Source organism: Nannospalax galili, unplaced genomic scaffold (genome assembly GCF_000622305.1).
Source record: "Nannospalax galili isolate Female #2095 unplaced genomic scaffold, S.galili_v1.0 scaffold54, whole genome shotgun sequence".
Classification (NCBI taxonomy): domain Eukaryota; kingdom Metazoa; phylum Chordata; class Mammalia; order Rodentia; family Spalacidae; genus Nannospalax; species Nannospalax galili.
Genome location: NW_008341028.1, coordinates 6,493,870 through 6,512,648, shown reverse-complemented (window position 1 = coordinate 6,512,648; position 18,779 = coordinate 6,493,870). Strand labels below are relative to the sequence as shown.

Below are 18,779 nucleotides of genomic sequence, written 5' to 3'. Positions count from 1 at the left end.
TGCCCATGGAGACCAGAAGAGAGTGTTGAATCCTCTGGAACTGGAGTTACGGACAGTTGTTAGCCGCCAGTGGGATCTGGGAGCCAAACCTGGTTCTCTGCAGGAGTAGCTAGTTCTCTTAACCACTGATCAATCTCTACAGCCCCCTCCACCTTATTTTTTGGGATAGTCTCTCACTGAACTTGATGCTTACCAATTCAGCTAGACTGACTTGACCAGCGATCTGCCCATTTCTACCTCCCCAGAGCTGGAGGTACATATATGTGCCCCTGTACTCAGCTTTTTATGTGGGTGCTGGAGATCAAATTCAGATCCTCAAGCTTGCATAGAAGTACTTTGCTGACTAAGCCATGTGCCTGGCCCCTGAGCTCAGCATGTTTGAGGGTCAAGTTCATGCTGCCTCTTCCCAAACCAATGGTGTTAGTATGAGTTTGGAATTTCCAGGTCTTTGCTGGGAGCCCATTCTATCATACTCTTTACAGATCTTATACCCCTCTTTGACCCTCCTAACCCTTGGATTGGTTAATACTATTAGTTGAGTTTTACAGATAGACCACAGGCTTTGCAAGGCTGGGTCATTTTAATTGGCTAAGAGCTACCAGATTGTTAAGGAGAGACACTGGGACTCCTACCCAGATCTTTCCAACTGAAGACCACATGCTGAACTACCCTTATCTGCTTGTGACCTCCCTAATAGAGGCAGGTGCTGGGCACCCATCCATCTGTCCATCCTCCAGCACCACCTTCTTGGGGGCCCTGTTCACAAGCCACAAGAAGAGGCCAGCTCCTCTGGGAATAGTAAGTCTCAAGGCAGAGGCAGGGGATGGGTTTTTTTAAATCAGAGCATTGAAAAAAAGAAAAACATAAAAAGCACTTGACAAGACTGTTTTGCTTTCTTCGTAGGTGGTGAGGATCAATTTCCCAAAGAAAAAAAAATCAATCAGTTGGAATGTATCTTTTTGGAAAAAATCTGGCATCTGTCAAATAGGGAGAAAAAAAAGACCTAGAAAAAAACCCTCCTTGGGTCGTGTGCTGGGGGTTGCTGACTCAGGCCGTATGTTCCAGCGTCATTAACAACTTGAAAGCTGTTGCTCCTTGAAGCACCATGGGTGGGGGTTGGAATGGCTCAGCTGGGAAAATCCTCTACAAAGTGAGGAGGGCTTGGCTGCCAGGAGCAGACCCAGGGCCTGCTGTATGCACCAAGGCTGCTCACTGCCATGCTGGGGCTTTTATCAGGTCCCACTGTTAGAAGGCTTGCTGTATGCAGGAGCCTAATGGCGGTGCTCTGACGGTGGCGGTTTTAATTGGTAGACCATTATTTGCAGCTAAGCCATGTTTGAGGAAAATCAGGCCAACATCTTAGGTGATGGGTAGAAATGCATGGGAGTTCCCCTGAAGCAGGAGGGTGTTGTCATCTAACATTGGTGTTTGATGATAGGTGACTCCCCAGATTTCTGGAATGGGATGGGAGGCTGCAGTCCTCCCTGCTGGGCTTGGCTGGGACAAGACAGTCCTTGTCTGTCACTTCAGCAGCACTGGCATTTTTCTAAAGAGCACTTTGTCAAGGCTGATGATATTGCTCAGTTGGCAGAGTGCTTGCCTAGCATTCTAGAAGCTCTGGGTTCCATCCACCCCAGCACCACATAAACTGGATGTGGCAGTACATGCCTATAACTAGGGAGGTAGAGGTAAGACACCCAAGGCTATCCTCAGCTACATGATGAGGCAGCCTGGACTACATGAGACCCTGTCTTTAAAAAAATAGTATGTGCCATCCCATCTTGGGGTGTTGGGGCTTAGCATAGCTCAGGTCTTTTTTATAAATTCACCCCCAACCAGACTGGCACAGCCTACATAGGGGACAGTGGGTCCTGGGCAAGGGAGAGGAGAGATCTCTTACTGATTCATATTGATTCATTCAGCATGTGTTGATTGTACTCCTGCTGTGTGTCTGGTACCATGCCAGGTGCTGAAGCATGAATGTAGTAAACAAAGGCCCATTCCTTGCTTTTGTAGAGGTGAGGGGAGATTGGAAAAGTCAGAGCTGTGGCCTATGGGACCAGCCACGTGTGGTGGAGCAGGGAGGGGACCCGGCCCAACTGGGAGCATGCATGGGCTGCTCATTCATGAGGAGCTTCCTGGAGGTGGTGGTATTGAAGTAGACATGGCAGATGAACACATTTACACACACACACACACACACACACACACACACACACACACACACACACACACACAAACGCACACCACAGCTCTTGAGTCTCCATGAAGGAGGAGGCCTGGCAACTGGGTGTGGCCTTCTTCTGTTCCCTTCTCTGTGAACTAGAAGAGAAAGGAGTGTACACAGTGTTCCCCTGGGTGTACGGTCACACCAGTGAGCTGACCTGGACTGTGGTCTGTACCCACACCTCTAATTTTTCCATTAGTGCCATCTTCCCTTTTCTTCCATCTACTACTAAGGAATTCTTTCCTGCTCTAATGCAGACCTTCCTATAATCCCCTGATTGGAAAATGCCGTGGTGGGCCATGAAGTCCCAGGTCCTCTGCCCAGTCCTGAGAAGAGAAATATTAGTAACAACAGCAAGTGCAGGAAAGGTCACAGTTGTAACTATCACTGCTTCTAAGTACTTGCATGGGTTAACATACTTGGTGTTTACAGTAATGCACCTGGTTTTACAGATCGGGGAACTGAGCGTCAGAGAGGTTGCTCAAAGACATGCAACTAATGAGTGATGAACCAGGGACCCAGGGGGTAAATAGATATGCTACACCACCACAGAGTAGAGTCAATCAGGGTGCCACAAAGGAAAGGTGAAGGACTTGGAGCCTGCTCAAGGGGCAGCAGGTAGGGTGGGGTAGTACCTACAGCCCTCCAAATTAGAAGACCATTGGTGTCCTTCCAGTGTATTGGCCCCATAGGGAAAGTGCTGCCTTAAGCTTGACTATTTGTGTCTTGGAGTCAAACTTTGCCATAGAGTCAAACTTGGCCATAGCGTCAAAGCCAAGTCTAGATGTATGGAGAGGAGGGGCCAGCTGACTCAGTTCTTCCTGGCTGAGGAGGAAACTCAGCTGCCGACTAGAAAGTGATGCACACCTATGGACTGTTTTGGAACCCCCCTGGAGATTCCTAAGTCCCCCTCCACAGATACATACATGCGTCACCAGGATGTGTGACCTTGGCCATGACAGAATCACTCATGCAGTGTGTTGCCTCAGAATTGGCACTTGGGCCCACTTGGATGGAGATCATTTTATTTCCAAGAGGAATCCAATGACAACCTAGTCTGTGGCTCCTGCCAAGAATGCTAATGGCAGACTGATCAATGTTCCTTGGAGCTCTAGGGAAAAGGGGCGGGGGGAGGGGGGGTCACAGAAAGCTCCAGAAAGCCATATGCTATAGAATTCTGGAGGCCGTCCTGTGTCTGGACCCTAGGCCATATCTAGTCCTCAGTAGGCATGGGCCAGGGAGCATGGAAGTTGTCTTTATGTATCTTGACCTTTTCATGTGAGGAATTTTTATAGTTCCATTAACTAGTGAGACCATTTGCAAGCAGCCAGGCAAAATATATTACCCCGGGCACCTCAGGGACTTGTGGGTGCTCTCGGATGGAATGCTAATAGAATGGAGAGTTGATTCAGGGGCTCTCCACCAGTGAGGAATGGACTGGGAGTGGCCAGTGTCATCTCCACAGCTTGGCTGCTGAGGAGACCCTTAGTCTGTTATCCTGGGTTCTGTCTGCCCACACAAACTCCTTCTGTCCTGACTGCCACTTTGGCTCCCATCTGCACCACAGAGAACATTTGTCCCCACACCAAGCTGTATTTGGTATGTGTGTATGCACACATGCTCATGTGTGTTTGGGTACATCTGTGTGTGTGTTGCATGCACATGGCCTGGAGCTTACCAAGTAGGTGAGGCTGGCTGACCAGGGAGCCCCAGGACTCCTCCTATCTCTGCCCCCAGCTCTAGGATTACAAGCGTGGACCACCACACTAGACTTTTTACGTGGGTTCTGAAGGATGAACCGAGGTCCTCTACTGACTGAGCTATCTCTCTAGCTCCTCTCAAGCTTCATTTTTTTCTCTTTTCAAGTGTGGCTTGAATGGGCCAAAAAGTCAACAACAGCTGCTGCCCTGCAGCTCTTCATACCCAGAACTGGAGGGACAGTGGGTCATGTCACCAACCCCTTCATTTCAAATGGAGAAATGGAGGTCAGAAGGAGGGAGGAGCTCAGTTAAGTTCTCATAGTGGGTCAGAAATGGATCTGCTGCTGCCACTTCATGGTCTCCTCCTGTGGTCCAGTGACAAGGCAGCATGTGGTAAGAGCAGTCATTTAGCATCACTCGTGTGTGGGCTCAGACCTCAGTGTGGCCCTAGACCAGCTAAGCTTCCAGTAAGAGATGGAAGACATGATGGGGAGAGTCTCTGGGGGAGAGTTTAATGATGCTCATTTATGAAGGTAGGAGAGGACTGGGTACATAGCTCAGTTGGTAGAGTGCTTGCCTAGGATGCATGAAGTCTGGGTTTTATCCCCATCACTGCATAAACTGGGCATGGGGGAACATGCTTGCAATTCTAGCACTTGGCAGGTAGAAGCGGTAGGATAAGGAGTTCAAGGCCATCCTCTGCTCTACAGTTAGTTTGAGGCCAGCCTGGAATACAGAAGACACTGGAGGGAGGGAGGGAGGGAGGGAGGGGGGAGGGGGAGGAGAGAGAGGGAGAGAGGGAGAGAGAGAGAGAGAGAGAGAGAGAGAGAGAACCCGAGAGCTACCACTCTCCCTCGTATCTGAGGACTACCCCTCTGCCCACTTTCCATTTCTTGCTGGTGGTAGTTCCCTCTGGCTGGACCCACTCAGAAGCCAGAGAATTAGAGGGGCTAAAATGCTATACATGGAGATCACCTCTGGGCACAGAGAAGAAGGTGAAAAAGATGGAATATAGGTTTAAAGGCAAAGAGATAGGGGACAGTGACTGGAAAGATGGCTTAGTGGTTAAGAGCACTGGTTGTTCTTGCAGAGGACTTAGGTTTGGTTCTTAGCACCCACGTCAGGTGGCTAACAACCATCTGAAACTCCAGTTCCAGGGGATCTGACTCTCTCTTCTGATTTCTGTGGCCATTTTCACATGGTACATTCATATACATGCTGACAAAACACTCACACACATAAAATAAAAATAAATTTTAAAAAAGATAAGAGATGGGGCATGGGTATCCTCAAGGGGTCAACATGGGTTTATGGTCTAATTTATGGAAGGCACAGAGTAATCCTGATTTGCAGGTGAGGGGCTTGGAGTCACTGAGAGACAGGTGATGTAGATGCAGGTGAATGTTGGGAGAGGGATAATTGAGACAACAATATTTAAAAAGGAGAAGGGGTGATAAGAGAAAAAATGCGAGGAACTTGAACCTAGCCCAATCTCCCTAGCTGGATATACATACATTATCTGGACTTCTCAGGGGCATGTCCTGCCTATATATGGAGCCGGCAGAGGGTTGTGCCCTAGGAGTACAGGAAGGGTAGGTATGCTCAGAGCCTGGCAGAAATGAAGGATGGCTCATATGGCCTCTTTGCCACTTTCACTCACCGCACTCACTAGAGTTGCCTGAGCAAGGCCATCCATCGCAGCACAGCATGGGTCTTCATTGACTCCTCTGTGTTCCTTGTTTCCAGTCCCCATGGGGGAGAGAGAGGGACTGGAATAAAGTACAGGGGAGGGGCCTTAAGTGCCCCAACAGTCTACTTTCCTCCAATCAGGAACCCTCACCAGCAGGGACTTCACCCCTTATGGCACCTGGGAGTCAGTGTTCTGGACTTGGCTCACCATCGTCTCTGAAGGATTGATCCACACTGTTCTTGTGGTACAAAAGCAGTCATGGGGATATAGAAATGCATGGAAGCCAGGCGTGCTGGCATATACCCTTCATCCTAGCACTCTGGAGGCAGAAGCAGGGGGATCTCTGTGATGTTGAGGCCAGGCTAGTCTACATAATGAGTTCCAGACCAGGTAGGGCTTGCCAATAAAACTTTGTTTACAAACATGGGCAGCAGGCCAGCTAGAGTCATTTCCATAAGAAGGAAAGAGAGAAGCATGCTGTCATAGTTTGTTTCTTCATTGCTGTGACAAAACACTCTGACCACTACCAACTTGGGGAGGAAACGGTTTATTTGTCTTACATCTCCCAGGTCACAGTTTATCAGGGAGCCCAAGGTAGGAACTCAGGGCAGGAACCTGCAGGGCAGGAGCTGGAGCACAGGCCTTGGAGGATTGCTGCTTACTGGCTTGCTCCTCTGGCCCCTGCTCAGCCTGCTTTCTTATGTAACACAGGCCCACCTCCCCAGGGGTGGCACCACCCACAGTGGGCTGGGCCCTCCCACATCACTCAACAATCAAGAAGATGCCCCACAGACATGGCCACAGGCCAGTCCTATGGAGGAAATTCCTCAGTTGAGGCTCCCTCAACCCACTGTCCTTTCCAACCATCCTGGTCTGTAGGTTAGACCATGCTGAACCAAGGGACAGCTCAGAGACTGGATGATTGCTCTGTGACTGAGCTCCTCATGCACTACAGTGAACTGCTGGGGCACAGGACTGTTGGACTCATAGCACTGAGTACCTACTGTGTGCCAGGTAGTGCAGGACTTACCCAAAGTGGCTGGTAACTTCAGTGGGGAATCTCTTTGGGGTTAGCATTGAAAGAGAGGGCGACAGGGAATTCTTCAAAGCATTCTGGGATGGCCTTTAGCAGAAGTTGAGATAGTGTGTGTAAAATCCCCAGGCCCAGCACATAGTAAGCTCACAGAAGATGATAGTATCTAGGAAATGGCAATAGGTGGGAGCAACTGTCAGCTATTTCAGATGTTAAGCCCAGACTCCATAGCACAAACATGCATGGTGTGTGTGTGTGTGTGTGTGTGTGTGTGTGTGTGTGTATGTAATGGGGAATGTTGGCTGCAGCTCTTGCTTATTGAACATTTACTATGTGCTGGATGCTCATGTACGTAGACATAGCATTTTATTTATTTTTATTTTAAAAAATATTTTATTATTTTTATTTTATGTGTATGAGTGTATTGCCTGCATGTGTGTAAGTGTACCAGTGTCATGCAATGCCCCTGGAGGTCAGAAGAAGGCATCAGATCCCCTGGAAATGAAGCTACAGATGGTTGTTAACCACCATGTGGGTTCTGGGAATTAAACCTGGATCCTCTGCAAGAGCATTCAGTGCTCTTAACCACTGAGCTATTTTTCCAGCCCCTTATTTATTTATCTATCTATTTATTTATTTATTTATTTGTTTATTATATTTATTTATTTGGTTGGGGAGTGGAGGCACACATGTCACAGTGCATATGTAGAGGTGAGAGCACAACTTATAGGAGTCAGTTCATTCCTTCCACTATGTGGGACCTAAGGATTGACCTCAGGTTGTTAGGCTTGGTAGCAAGTGCCTTTACCCAGTGAGCCATATCACCAGCTCCATAGAATTTCATTTAATCTTTACAGTAATTATGAGGTAGATACCATTATTCCCAAGGCATAGATGATGGGGTCATCTGTTCACAGTCCTGTTAGAGTAATAGTAATTGGTGGGTCTGGGATTTAAACTTAGGTTATGGCATTCTTTCCTGGCAAAGATTTGTCAGCAGACTCCTACAAACCACCAACCATGGACTGCAGTGAAGGATAGGAGTGAGGATGATAGTGTGTGTGTATGTGTGTGTGTGTGTGTGTGAGAGAGAGAGAGAGAGAGAGAGAGAGAGAGAGAGAGAGAGAGAGACAGAGAGACAGAGAGAGAAAGAGACAGAGAGAGACAGAGAGAGAGTCAGAGAGAGAGATAGAGAGAGAGACAGAGAGAGAGATAAAAAAGGCTCAAGGGTCACAGGATGCTGTCCTGGAGCCCAAGGAGACCCTGCTAACATCAAAAGCAAGGGTCCTACAGTGCTTACCATACCTCAGGCATTGCCCTTTATCAATTCACTTACACCCCACAGCCTGTGAGGTTCATCCTGGTCAGGCTGGCTTTGGTTGTCAACTTGACACACCTGAGAAGAGGGAAATCTCAATTGGAGAATTGTCTCTATCAGATTGGCCTGAAGGCATGTCTAGGCAGCATTTTCTTGATTGTTAAGTGATGTGGGAGGGCCCAGTCCGATGTGAATGGTATCACCCCTGGGTAAGTGATCCTGGGTTATATAAGAAAGCATGCTGAGCACAAGCCAGAGGAACAAGCCAGTAAGCATCATTCCTCCATGGTCTCTGCTTCAGCTCCTGCCTCCAGGTTCTTGCCCTGAATTCCTGCCTGATATCTCTCAAAGAAGGACTGTCACTTGGAATTGTAAGATACTAAACCCTTTCCTTCTCAAGTTGTTTTTGGTCAGAGTGTTTTATCACAGCAACAGATAGCAAACCAGAACAATCCTGTCACTATCCCCCACTGAACAGGGGAGGGTTGACCTGGAGATGGAGGTAAACTGAGCAACCAAATAGCACCCATGCATTCTGGATGCCATGTGTGCTCCTAACCCTGTTGACCTGCTTCTCAGCAGCAGTGTTCCCAACATGCCAGGGTGTTGGAAGATGCTAGAAGCAGGGTGGGGTAGGAAGGTGAGGAGAAGGGACTGAGGGAGCAGCAGTTTAGATTTCTCACTAGGGCTAGGGGTGGGGTATAGGTGTGCTGCCCACTCCCCTCACGAGGCTGTTCCCGTCAAGTCTGTGTTGGGAGTCCCTGGCTGTGATAGCACATAGATATGCAGTAGTAGAAAGAGAGATTTGACTAAAGCCCCATGTAGAACCATGCAGCCAGAGGAGGAAGCCAGGTGGGCAGAGCACAAGCCCAGCCTCTCCTGACGGTCATCTGTGTGGCACTAAGGATCAGAAAAGAGACTGATGCCCCAGGGACAGTTGCTGTGTGAATCCCAGGCTTCTGTGGAGGGGTTGGTCACTACTGGGGCCCTGGGGTTAAAGTGGGCTGCCCCAACCCTGGAAATCATGGTGTCTCATCTTCACTGACCTTCAAGCTACTGCCCTTCCCTCCTCCCCAGGTGTTCAAACAGTGGCTCAAATGCCAGATCTGGCAATCCCAGCCTCAGGTGTTTGTCATCAATATTTCAGGATTCAAACATCTGTCTAAACAACACCTATGAAATATGAATGGGTTGAGGTTTTTAGTGAACAGATATTGCAGACATAATACCAGGATAATGAAGAGGGATAGTGATGTCAGGAGGGACCACAGGAACCCAGCCACATCCATGGACAGCAGGTCTAGGGCTTGTGGATGGCTGTCCTGCATGTGTGAGTCACTGCAGGCCTGTGTGTGGGACACAGGGCTGAGCTAGGAGCTATGATTGCAGTGTGTGGGGAGATGTTGAATTCACAGTCCTCTGGGTCACTAAGACTTTTGAAGGGACTAAGGGAGAAGGCTGTGTAGTATACAGCTTCCTCAGAGCACCCGAAGGCCATCCCTGCTGGTTAGGGAGAGGGTACAGGGCGTAGGCCAGTGTTAGAAGTCTCTGGAATCAAAGGGAAGGGAGGACAGGCAAGAAACTGGGTGATCCCCCTTCTAGATGTTGAGACTGGATAAAACACAAAGGTGTCATAATCTTGGCATGCTCACCTCCCTCTACCTTCAGTAACCTCTGTCTCCAGGAAGCTGGTCCGAGTTCCCTCCTTCCTGTTTGACAGGCCATACTATGTCTAAGATTACAGGTCCTTGGGGCCTCAACTTCCCTATGCATAAAAATGAAAGGGCTAGAAGTGATCTTCTTTCTCTGAGGTCTCTTCCAATCCTGATTCTCTGCAGGTTCAGGATTCTCTAATCAACTCCCAATACCTTACCAGAGACCCCAGGGTTGAGGTCTGGGTCTGCCCTCGGGGAAGCAAGCAGCTGGTGGTGTCCTTGCTGAGCTGAGCTGACAAGCTGTCAAGTAAACAGGCCCAGATGTAGAGTTCACAGGGGCCTCATCCTGTAGCGATGGCTAAAGAGGAGGAAGAGCACCTGACGAGAGTGCTGGGAGCTGGCAGGGTCAAGGGACTGGCATGTGATCAGAGGCAGGAGATGGGTACCTGGTGTCCAGTATGTACTAGGGATATGGACCCACTTGAACTTGTTTGGAAAGTCCTGGACAGCAGCAGTGACTGACGAGATTTGCTAGTGCCAAGTAAGGGAGTCCTACATGGACCTGGTCCCTGGATCTAGGCTCAGCCTGGTCTTCAGCAGGAGATGGGGAAGCTCCAGCACTGGAGCTCTATAGATCCTTAGAACACCTCAGGGCCCTCTCCAAAAGGCACTTGTGTAGATGTGAGGTCTTAGTCCTGCAGGGACCAAGGGACCTGTGGCCCATCTGAAGTAGCTCTCCTGGTGTTTGCCACACTTGGGGGCCTGGATGGAGCTAAGTCAGTAACTACAGGAACAGTGGCTGTAGGGGCAGCATCTGCATTTGAAGAGGGGTCAGAAGGCCCCACACCAACCATAACAGGGCCCATTGTCATACCTGGCAATGCCCTCCCAGTAAACATCCAGGTCAAGTAGGTGGGTCAGTGGCAGCCCCTTTCAACTCATCCTAGAAGGCTACCTGCACCTCAGCCCAGGCCAGAATAGGCAGCAAGAATTCTCAGTGCTTTCAGAATAAAAGCCCTTTATCTGGAGCCTACCTGAGAAATTGACAGGGTTGATGGTAAGTCTGATTTCAGAGCTTGCAAAATTGGTGGGGGTAGCAAATAGTGGGCTTTCTATAATCCTCTGCTGATGGATTAGGTAGTGGGGCAGAAATCTTGGGGAACATAGGGTGACCTTGGAAAAACATGGGTGAGAGAGAGAGAGAGAGAGAGAGAGAGAGAGAGAGAGAGAGGGAGGGAGAGAGAGAGAGAAAGAGAAAGAAAGAGGAGAGATAATCTTCCTTCCTCACACTAGCTGTCAATAAGACTCCTCAACACCGGCGCAGTGGACGGAAACTTCGCTCACTGCCTAGCCTGGCAGCTCGGGGGTTGTAGCGTTTGACTGCATGATAAGAAATTGCCAGGCACTTTCTAATTACAATTATCATCATCGTGGATGTCTCTCTTAATTACTTTCTTATAATTAGCTGTTGCTTTTTCCTCAGCATTTGTACACTTTGCGGATTTGCTGACATTTGAGAGCCCCAAAATAGGGATGTTTGGGGAGGGGGCAGGAAGGTGGGGGCAAGGCGCCTGCTCTTGTCAGGCAGTCTGGTACATGAGGGGCCTTAGTGGAAGGAAATTGGGCAAGCAAAAGATGGAAGAGGCAGATGTGCTGAGCAGTGGGGCCAGAGCCTGGGGGTATGATGGGGGCTGTGACTTGTGTGCCAGCTCCACAACTCAAACACTGGAGGGTTCAATTTTTTTTAATTTTATTTGTGTGGTGTGTGTGTGTGTGTGTGTGTGTGTGTGTGTGTGTGTCTGCTTGTCTGTATGTATACCATGTATGTGCAGGCACCCACGGAGGCTAGATGAGGACATTGGAATCTTTGGAACTGGAATTACAAATGGTTATGAGCAGCCTAATGTGGGTGCTGGGAACTGAACTCAGGTCCTCTGTAAGAGTAGCAAGTGCGCTTAACTGCTGAGCCCTTTCTCCAGTCCTCTCACACCTTTGTTTGAGACAGGGTCTCCTGTAGCTCCAGTTGGCCTAGAATTCCCTATATAGATGAGGCTGGCCTCAATCTCACAGAGATCTGCCTACTTCTGCCTTCTGAGTGTTGAGATTAAAGGTATGTGCCACCATGTCTGACTCCCCCCCCATTTATTTTTTAAAAAATCAGGTTAAAAATCCAGGTTGGTCTATAATTTTCCTCAATCCTCTTGTCCCAAACCCTTGAGTCCTGGGATTCTAGGTATGGGATACCACATCTAGCCTGAAGAAATTTTTTTTTTTGCTTTATTTTGTTTGTTTGTGTTATGAGGCAGGGTCTCACATAGCCTAAGCTAGCTTCAAACTCACTATTTAGCTAAGGATGACTTTGAACTCTTGATCTTCCTGCCTCCACCTCCTGAGTGCTGGGATTACAGGCATATGCCGTCACACCCAGCTTATGGGTATAGAGGTGGAACCCAGGACTTCATGCGTGCTAGGCAAATGACTGACTGAGCTACACCCCTAGACCCCGAAGGAGATATTGGAAAGCCTAAATTGTTCTGTCTCAGGCTGGAATTTCACTTTAAGAAGTGAGCCTGGGACAGACATAATGCCTTCATGTTAGATCTATTTCAGAGTTAAGCATCTCAAGTCATAAGAAGCTTGATGTTTGTCCCTCCAGCCAGCTGTACATCCTGAGCATCCTTGGCATCAGAGACTCATGACAAAGTGGCTTCTGCTCCTAGCCCAGATAGCTGGTTCTCACTGTGTTTTTTCCTCCCTCCTTCATCCTCAGCCCTGTGTACAGAAGAGTGTATGCATGGCCGCTGCATCTCCCCAGACACCTGCCACTGTGAGCCTGGATGGGGAGGTCCTGACTGTTCCAGTGGTGAGTCTGGGAGTTAGGGGGTCAGTGACCCATTGGCTCTAATGTGGGAGGGTGTGGTGGCATGTGCAAGTTCACTTTTGTGTTGGGTGGGGATGACCTGCCTGGCCATCATGGTTGTTGGGAGAGGCCAGCAGCAGTTATTAATGTGTGATAGAACTTGTGGTGGTTGAAGGTTCTAGGGGCATGGGGGAGTTCATGTAGTCTATGAGGGTACATGTGTTGTAGTATAACAAGTTATATAACTGTCTTTTGATGCCCCACCTTTATATATGGTATTTGAGAATTGGGATGAGCATGAGATGCTCAAATGTACAGACCCAGGAGGTCACTAGGCCTGGTGCCTGGCTTTGCTGGTGCAGAAGCCATGAGTGTCCACAGAGTAGCTGGCCAACAAGCTGATATGTGAGGCTGGTGCATAACAGGATATCTCTGTGTCCCCACAAGAAGGAGAAGGGAGCACTCCTAGGGGCAGGCCACTGTGTCCCTATGTCACTAGGATAGAGAACTCCTATTCCCAGGGAAGCCTGTCTGGTAGGACAGAGGGAGGCAGTTCTCCTGGGACTAATTAAGTTACCAACAGCACATGGTACCCTATCTTAAGGTTAGGACTGGTCTTCCAGAGGAGGGGCATATTGGATGAAACTTGAGTAATTCTATGCTAACAGTCCAGCTGGAGTTAAATCCTTCCCCTCCAGCTCCCCCATCATATTATCAGATGACTTCCCTCTGGGGACACATTCTACAGTCAACTAATAGCTGGTTAATACTGTTGTCTGTTTGGCCTCTCAGAGACCTTGATTAGTGTCAGAACCCAATTTTCTTCCTGCTCTGAGCTGGGATAGAGTGCCTTTTATGGTGACTTGAGCAGATATCATAGCAGGGCTGACCTATTGGAGGTATAAGCCCCATATTAGAGGGCTATGCCCATGTCTGCTATTTCATGTAGGTTGTGATGGCTGTGATCCCTATTTGACCTGGTACAATATGCTGGGGCCCTTTTCTGCTCCCTTTGATGGGCTGGATGCATCTAGTAATGGTCCTTTGATACGTGGGCTTGAATAGAGCCTATCTGTCTAGACAGGGCATGAAAAATACTAGCCATGGAGTGTGCGGCTTGGTTTTGAGTCTTGGCTCAGGGGGTCCAGATACATTTGGGGTTCCCAAGAGACCTTCTGTAATGTGCGAGGATCCCCAAGTAGCTACAGCGGCCTTCTCCTTCCTCCTGCCCCACTGCCTTGAAGAAGATCGTGGCTGAGGAGAGCCAGACAAGAAAGAATAAACCTGAGAGACATGAGAGTTAGCATTCAACCAGACTTTCTGTGGACTTGAAGTGTTTGAGGAAATGCCCAAGGACATTCCCCTTGTCTGTGTTTCCTTTGGTATAATGTTGTTGACAGTGGATGTTCTTTGGAGGAAGAAACATCTGACTGGAGTGAGTGGGCCCGACTGGCCTGGGCTGCTTGCTGCTGCCAACACCTCTGGAGGAGAGTGACCTGTGGAGGAGGAAGTAAGGCCTGATTTTCTCCAGGGCTGTGCTCACTGCTAGCTCATTGCTGGGCAGAGGGCTGGGTCCCCAGGGCCTTTCAGATACAGTCTTAGTCATCTCTGTTTTGCCATTTTGCAGTTTTTGATGAACAGGATTTAGCAATATAGAGCAGGTTTTGCATGCTATACCCAAGTGAGCTTATCAAACACAAGGGGAAGCTCCGGGGTTACTTCATAGAACAACACAAGAAGTCAAATCCCATTGTGCCATCATTTTCAGGGCTTGGCCACCCAGCAGCCATTTCATCTCCACTAAATCCTCCTGGGTGGGCTGAGGGCCACCATCCCTGGGTGCTCATTGGCTCAAAGAACCACACTCCCTGGATCTACTCAATGGCATATACTACTAGACCCAAGTGAAATCCCAAAAGACAGGTTCTGTATTCATCAGTTTTATTGTTACTGTGACCAAATACCTGACAGAAACAACCCTAAGGTAAGAAAGATTTTGACTCACAAGATACCCCCAAGGTATCACTCAGTCACCTACTTCCTCTATCTAGTCCCCACCTCCTAAAGGGTCCATCATCTCTGAAAGTAGCTATGGACTAAACAGTTTGACACACGAGGCCATGAGGACATTTCATGTTCAGTCCGTGGCAATTACAACTCTATTTCGAGAGACAGAAACATTGGGTTAAGGGAATACATAGATTCTCATTTCAGAGCAGTAAAAGTTCAGATGCCCAGCTAAGATATTTCCAGCCTTTGCTTGAATCCTTCTAGTGACAGGAACCTTACTACCTCCTGCAAAAGCATATTTAGACTATTGGAAACATTTTCTTTTTCTCCAGTGGAAATCTATCTCTGGCTCCTGCTGGTTGGTTCTTGCTCACAGTAAAGACCAGGCAGGCTGATGGATTACCGTGGTCTTCCTTAGCATGCCTGGAATTTCTCCCAAGGAGTTCATTGGATAAGGCCACAGGCTGTGTGCATGGAGTGAGCCATCTCAACACAGTGGATAATAGCACTGAGGCTGCGTGGAAGAACCAGGGGCCTCTTCCGTGGCTCAGCCCTTTGGGTGTTATAAGACAGCCACTGCTCCCTCCTCAGTTTTTCTTCTCTGAGATAATAGCATATCTTGCGGGACATCATCTGAGCTGCCTCCCCATCTGGTTTCTTCCTGTAGCCTGTGGCCTTTATTCCCCTTCAAAGTATCATTCTTATAACCGAACAACAATAGCAGACATGGTTTGACCAGTATCAAAAGAGAACAACTCTGTTACTGTCAGTGATGCTGACCATTGAACTTGACCATGCACTAGGTACTGTCTTCATCTCCTCATTTCATCTTCTTAAAAACCCCGAGGTGAGTTGTTATTATTAGCTCTATTTCCAATAGGAAAGACACAGATGGAAAAACAGAGAGACTAAAGAACTTCCAACAGACACAGATAGTAAATGGTGAGGCTGGGACTAAGCCAAAACCTGGGGTTCTAAATCTGAACGTGTGTGTATGTTGAGTGCGTGTGTGTGTGTGTGTGTGTGTGTGTGTGTGGTGTATGGGTGTGTATGTGTGGTGTGTGTGTGCACAGGTGTATGCAGGGTGTGTGTGTGTGTGTGGGTGGTGTATGGGTGTGTGTATGTGAGGAGTGTGTGTGAGAGGGGGTGTGCAGGGTGTGTGTGTGTGTGTGTATGTGTGGTGTGTGTGTGCACAGGTGTATGCAGGGTGTGTGTGTGGTGTGTGTGTGTGTATGTGGTGTATGGGTGTGTGTATGTGTGGTGTGTGTGTGTGTGTGTGTGTGTGTGTGTGTGGTGTGCTTGCCAATACAAGAACTCTGGAGGTCAGAGGTTGGCATTGGTCTCTCTGTGAATGTGGCACTCACTAAGTAGGCTAGACTGGCTGGCCAGTGAGCCCTAGGGATCTGCCTGTCTCTGCCTTCCTCCAGGGCTAGGGTTACAGATGCATATGGTCATACCCAGCTTTGTTTTTTTTTAACCACACCAGTCAAAGGATCATTTAGGCAGTTTTTACGGACAGTTGTATGTATGACTCTACCCCTGCATCTTCTCGATGGTCTCTTCCTTGTATTTGCGCTTTTCCTCTCCTACTTGGCGAGATTTGGCTTTCCGTTCCAGGATCTTTTTGCGGTCTTTGTCCAGCTTTAGCCTGATGATAACCACCTTGCTGGGGTGAATGTCCACATGGACAGTTGTGCCATTAGCCTTTTCCCACTGTACCCGCTCAATGTAGATGACATATTTTTTCCTGTAAACCTGGACCACTTTGCCAATCTGCTGACCTTTGTAGTGCCCTCGTACAACCTGAATTTCATCATCCCTTCAAATGGGCATAGACCGAACATTGTACTTCTGTCTCAGCTCTTTGGAAAGAGGGGAGGACATAATCTTCTTCCAAATTTGAGAAGGTGCATTGAAACGCCTTTTCTGGTTCTTGCTTCGGTCAGAAGTCACAAAGGGATAGAACTTCATTTTGGCGGGTGCTGCTTCAGTGATGTCGCAAAAGGGCAGTCATACCCAGCTTTTTATGTGAGTGCTGGGACTTTGAACTCAGGCCCTCATGCTTACTCAGCAAGCTGTTTCCTACTAATCTGTCCCCTCAGCCCTAGACCTAAACTCTTAGTACTTATACTTATCTTCCTTTTAGGTGTTCAGTCCCTATGAATACAGCCTCAGGTTGAAATAGGTTTCTAAAAAAATTTGTGTATGTGTGTGGGGGGGTGTGTACACATGACTGCAGGTGCCTGCAGAGGCCATGGGCATTGGGTCCCCTGGAGCTGGAGTTATAGACAGTTGTGAACTGCCCAACATGATCTGGGAACCAAACTCAAGTCTTCTGAAAGAGCAGTAAGTGCTCTTAACTGCTGAGACATCTCTCCAGCCCCTGCTAGGTTTTCAATGTGAAAACATGATTGCTCACAGGAGAAGGAGGGCTCTTTCTAAAAGCTTTGGCCCTGAAAGACCGTTGTGGAGATGAATAAAATTGTGACCAGGTTTGATCTAAGAGTTGGAGCCTTCTTGTACTTTTGGATGGCTGTCTGCCTGTGTGTGCTCTGCAGTGCCTGGAGGTCTTTGTAGAGCCCACAGCCCTGGGGAGGGATGTCTGGGTGGGTACAGTGTGTGTCTCTGGAGATCTCTGTCTGGGTCTGTACATGGGAGAGGGAAGTTTGGGTTTGTCTTCCATTTCTATTCTTCCTTGCTTGGTTTCATTCCTCTCTGATTTTTAAGTTATACCTGTTGAATGTACTCTGGGTCTGTACAGATAAATGCCACCACTCAGACTCACTGCTCCTGGCGTTTGGGTGCTGGTGCCCCTGTCATTTCTCTAACATTTGCATGCAGAGCTAGCCATGGATTCCACGTGTGATAGCCCATAACTCGCTTCCTTAATTCAACCTTAAGTTGTACATTCATTTCCTTGTCAATAAGCATTAATCTCCTTTAAATTTTTAATGGCCATCTTGAGTTTCATTTACCAAATGTGTTTAACCAGGCTTGGCTGGTGAACATTTAGGCTGTTTCCAACCCTTCTCTATCACAGGATCCTTTAGCCAGGATGCTTGGGTCCTGTTAATTTCAAAATTTTTAATTTTTCAGTTTAGAAAGTATATGGTAGGTCTGGAGATGTTATTCAGTTGGCAGAGTGTTTGCCTGGTACATGTTAACTGGGTTCATCCCCAGCACTGTGTACACTGGGCAGGGTAGCACATGCTTATAATCCCAACACTCCAGAGGCAGAGACAGGAAGATCAGGAGTTCAAAGTCATCCTCAGCTGCATAGTGAGTTCAACATCAGCTTGAGCTACATGAGACCCTGTCTCAAAAAAAAAATAAAATAAAATAAAAACAAACAAAAAACAAAAACCAACCCAATAGTAACAATGACAAAACCCTTTCAATCTCTGTTGCTGATTCCTTGCTCTTTAGATGTCATACCCATTGATCCACAGGGCTGGATGATCTGCCCTAAGAATCCTTTGACCTGGTGGCGCATGCCTTTAGTCCCAGCACTTGGGAGGCAGAGGCAGGTGGATCTCTGTGAGTTCAAGTCCAGCCTGGTGTACATAGTGAGTTCCAGGACAGCTGGGGCTACAGGGAGACCCTGTCTCAAAAAAGACCAAAAAAAAAAAAAAAAAGAAAAATCCAGAATTCAGACTACAGGCCAAGGAACCTGACCACCCCTGGGGAGGCATGTTGAACTGGGCCTAAGTTTGGCTGTCTGGCAGAGGCCTCCCTGCTCCTTATGTACTAAGAGTTCCTTGCAGAGTGCCTGAGGCAGCTGGGTCACAACTAGACATGTCTCTGTTCTGCAAGTGTGTGTAAGGCCAGTGAGATGGCTCAGTGGGTGTTTGCTGCCAAACCTGACAACCTGAGTTCAATCCCTGGAACTCGTGTGGTGGAAAGAGAGAACTGAATCTTGCGAGTTGTCTTCTGACTTCTAAGTGCATGCCCTGGCTTGCACACATGCACACATGCACACACACACATATACACACAACGAATAAATATTTTTTAAAAGTTTAAATGTGTGTGCAAACCAGGTGTGAAGTGCATGCTTTTAATCCTGGCCCTGAGGAGGTGAAGGTAGAAGGCTCAGGAATTCAAGGCCATCCTTGGATACATAGTGTAGAAAGTTTGAACCCAGCCTGGGCTATATGAGACCCTGTCTCAATAACAAAAGGGCAGAAAGGAAAAAAAAAAGGAAAGGAGGGAAGGAGGGAAGGAGGGAAGGAAGGAAGGAAGGAAGGAAGGAAGGAAGGAGGGAAGGAGGGAAGGAAGGAAGGAGG

At 48.2% G+C, this 18,779-nt stretch overlaps 1 protein-coding gene and 1 pseudogene across 13 annotated transcripts in view; one reads left to right on the top strand and one right to left on the bottom strand.

Annotated features, from left to right (window-relative positions):
• The window catches only part of Megf11 (multiple EGF like domains 11), a 373,828-nt gene that overhangs the window by 148,662 nt on the left and 206,387 nt on the right, over window positions 1-18,779 (top strand). For all 13 annotated transcript variants that reach the window (XM_008836329.3, XM_008836328.3, XM_008836330.3 and 10 more), the window contains one exon: window positions 12,394-12,486. In XM_008836329.3, coding sequence (XP_008834551.1) covers window positions 12,394-12,486 — 93 coding nt within the window. The remainder of the gene's footprint in view (window positions 1-12,393; window positions 12,487-18,779) is intronic.
• Window positions 16,027-16,464, bottom strand: LOC108491010 (annotated as a pseudogene).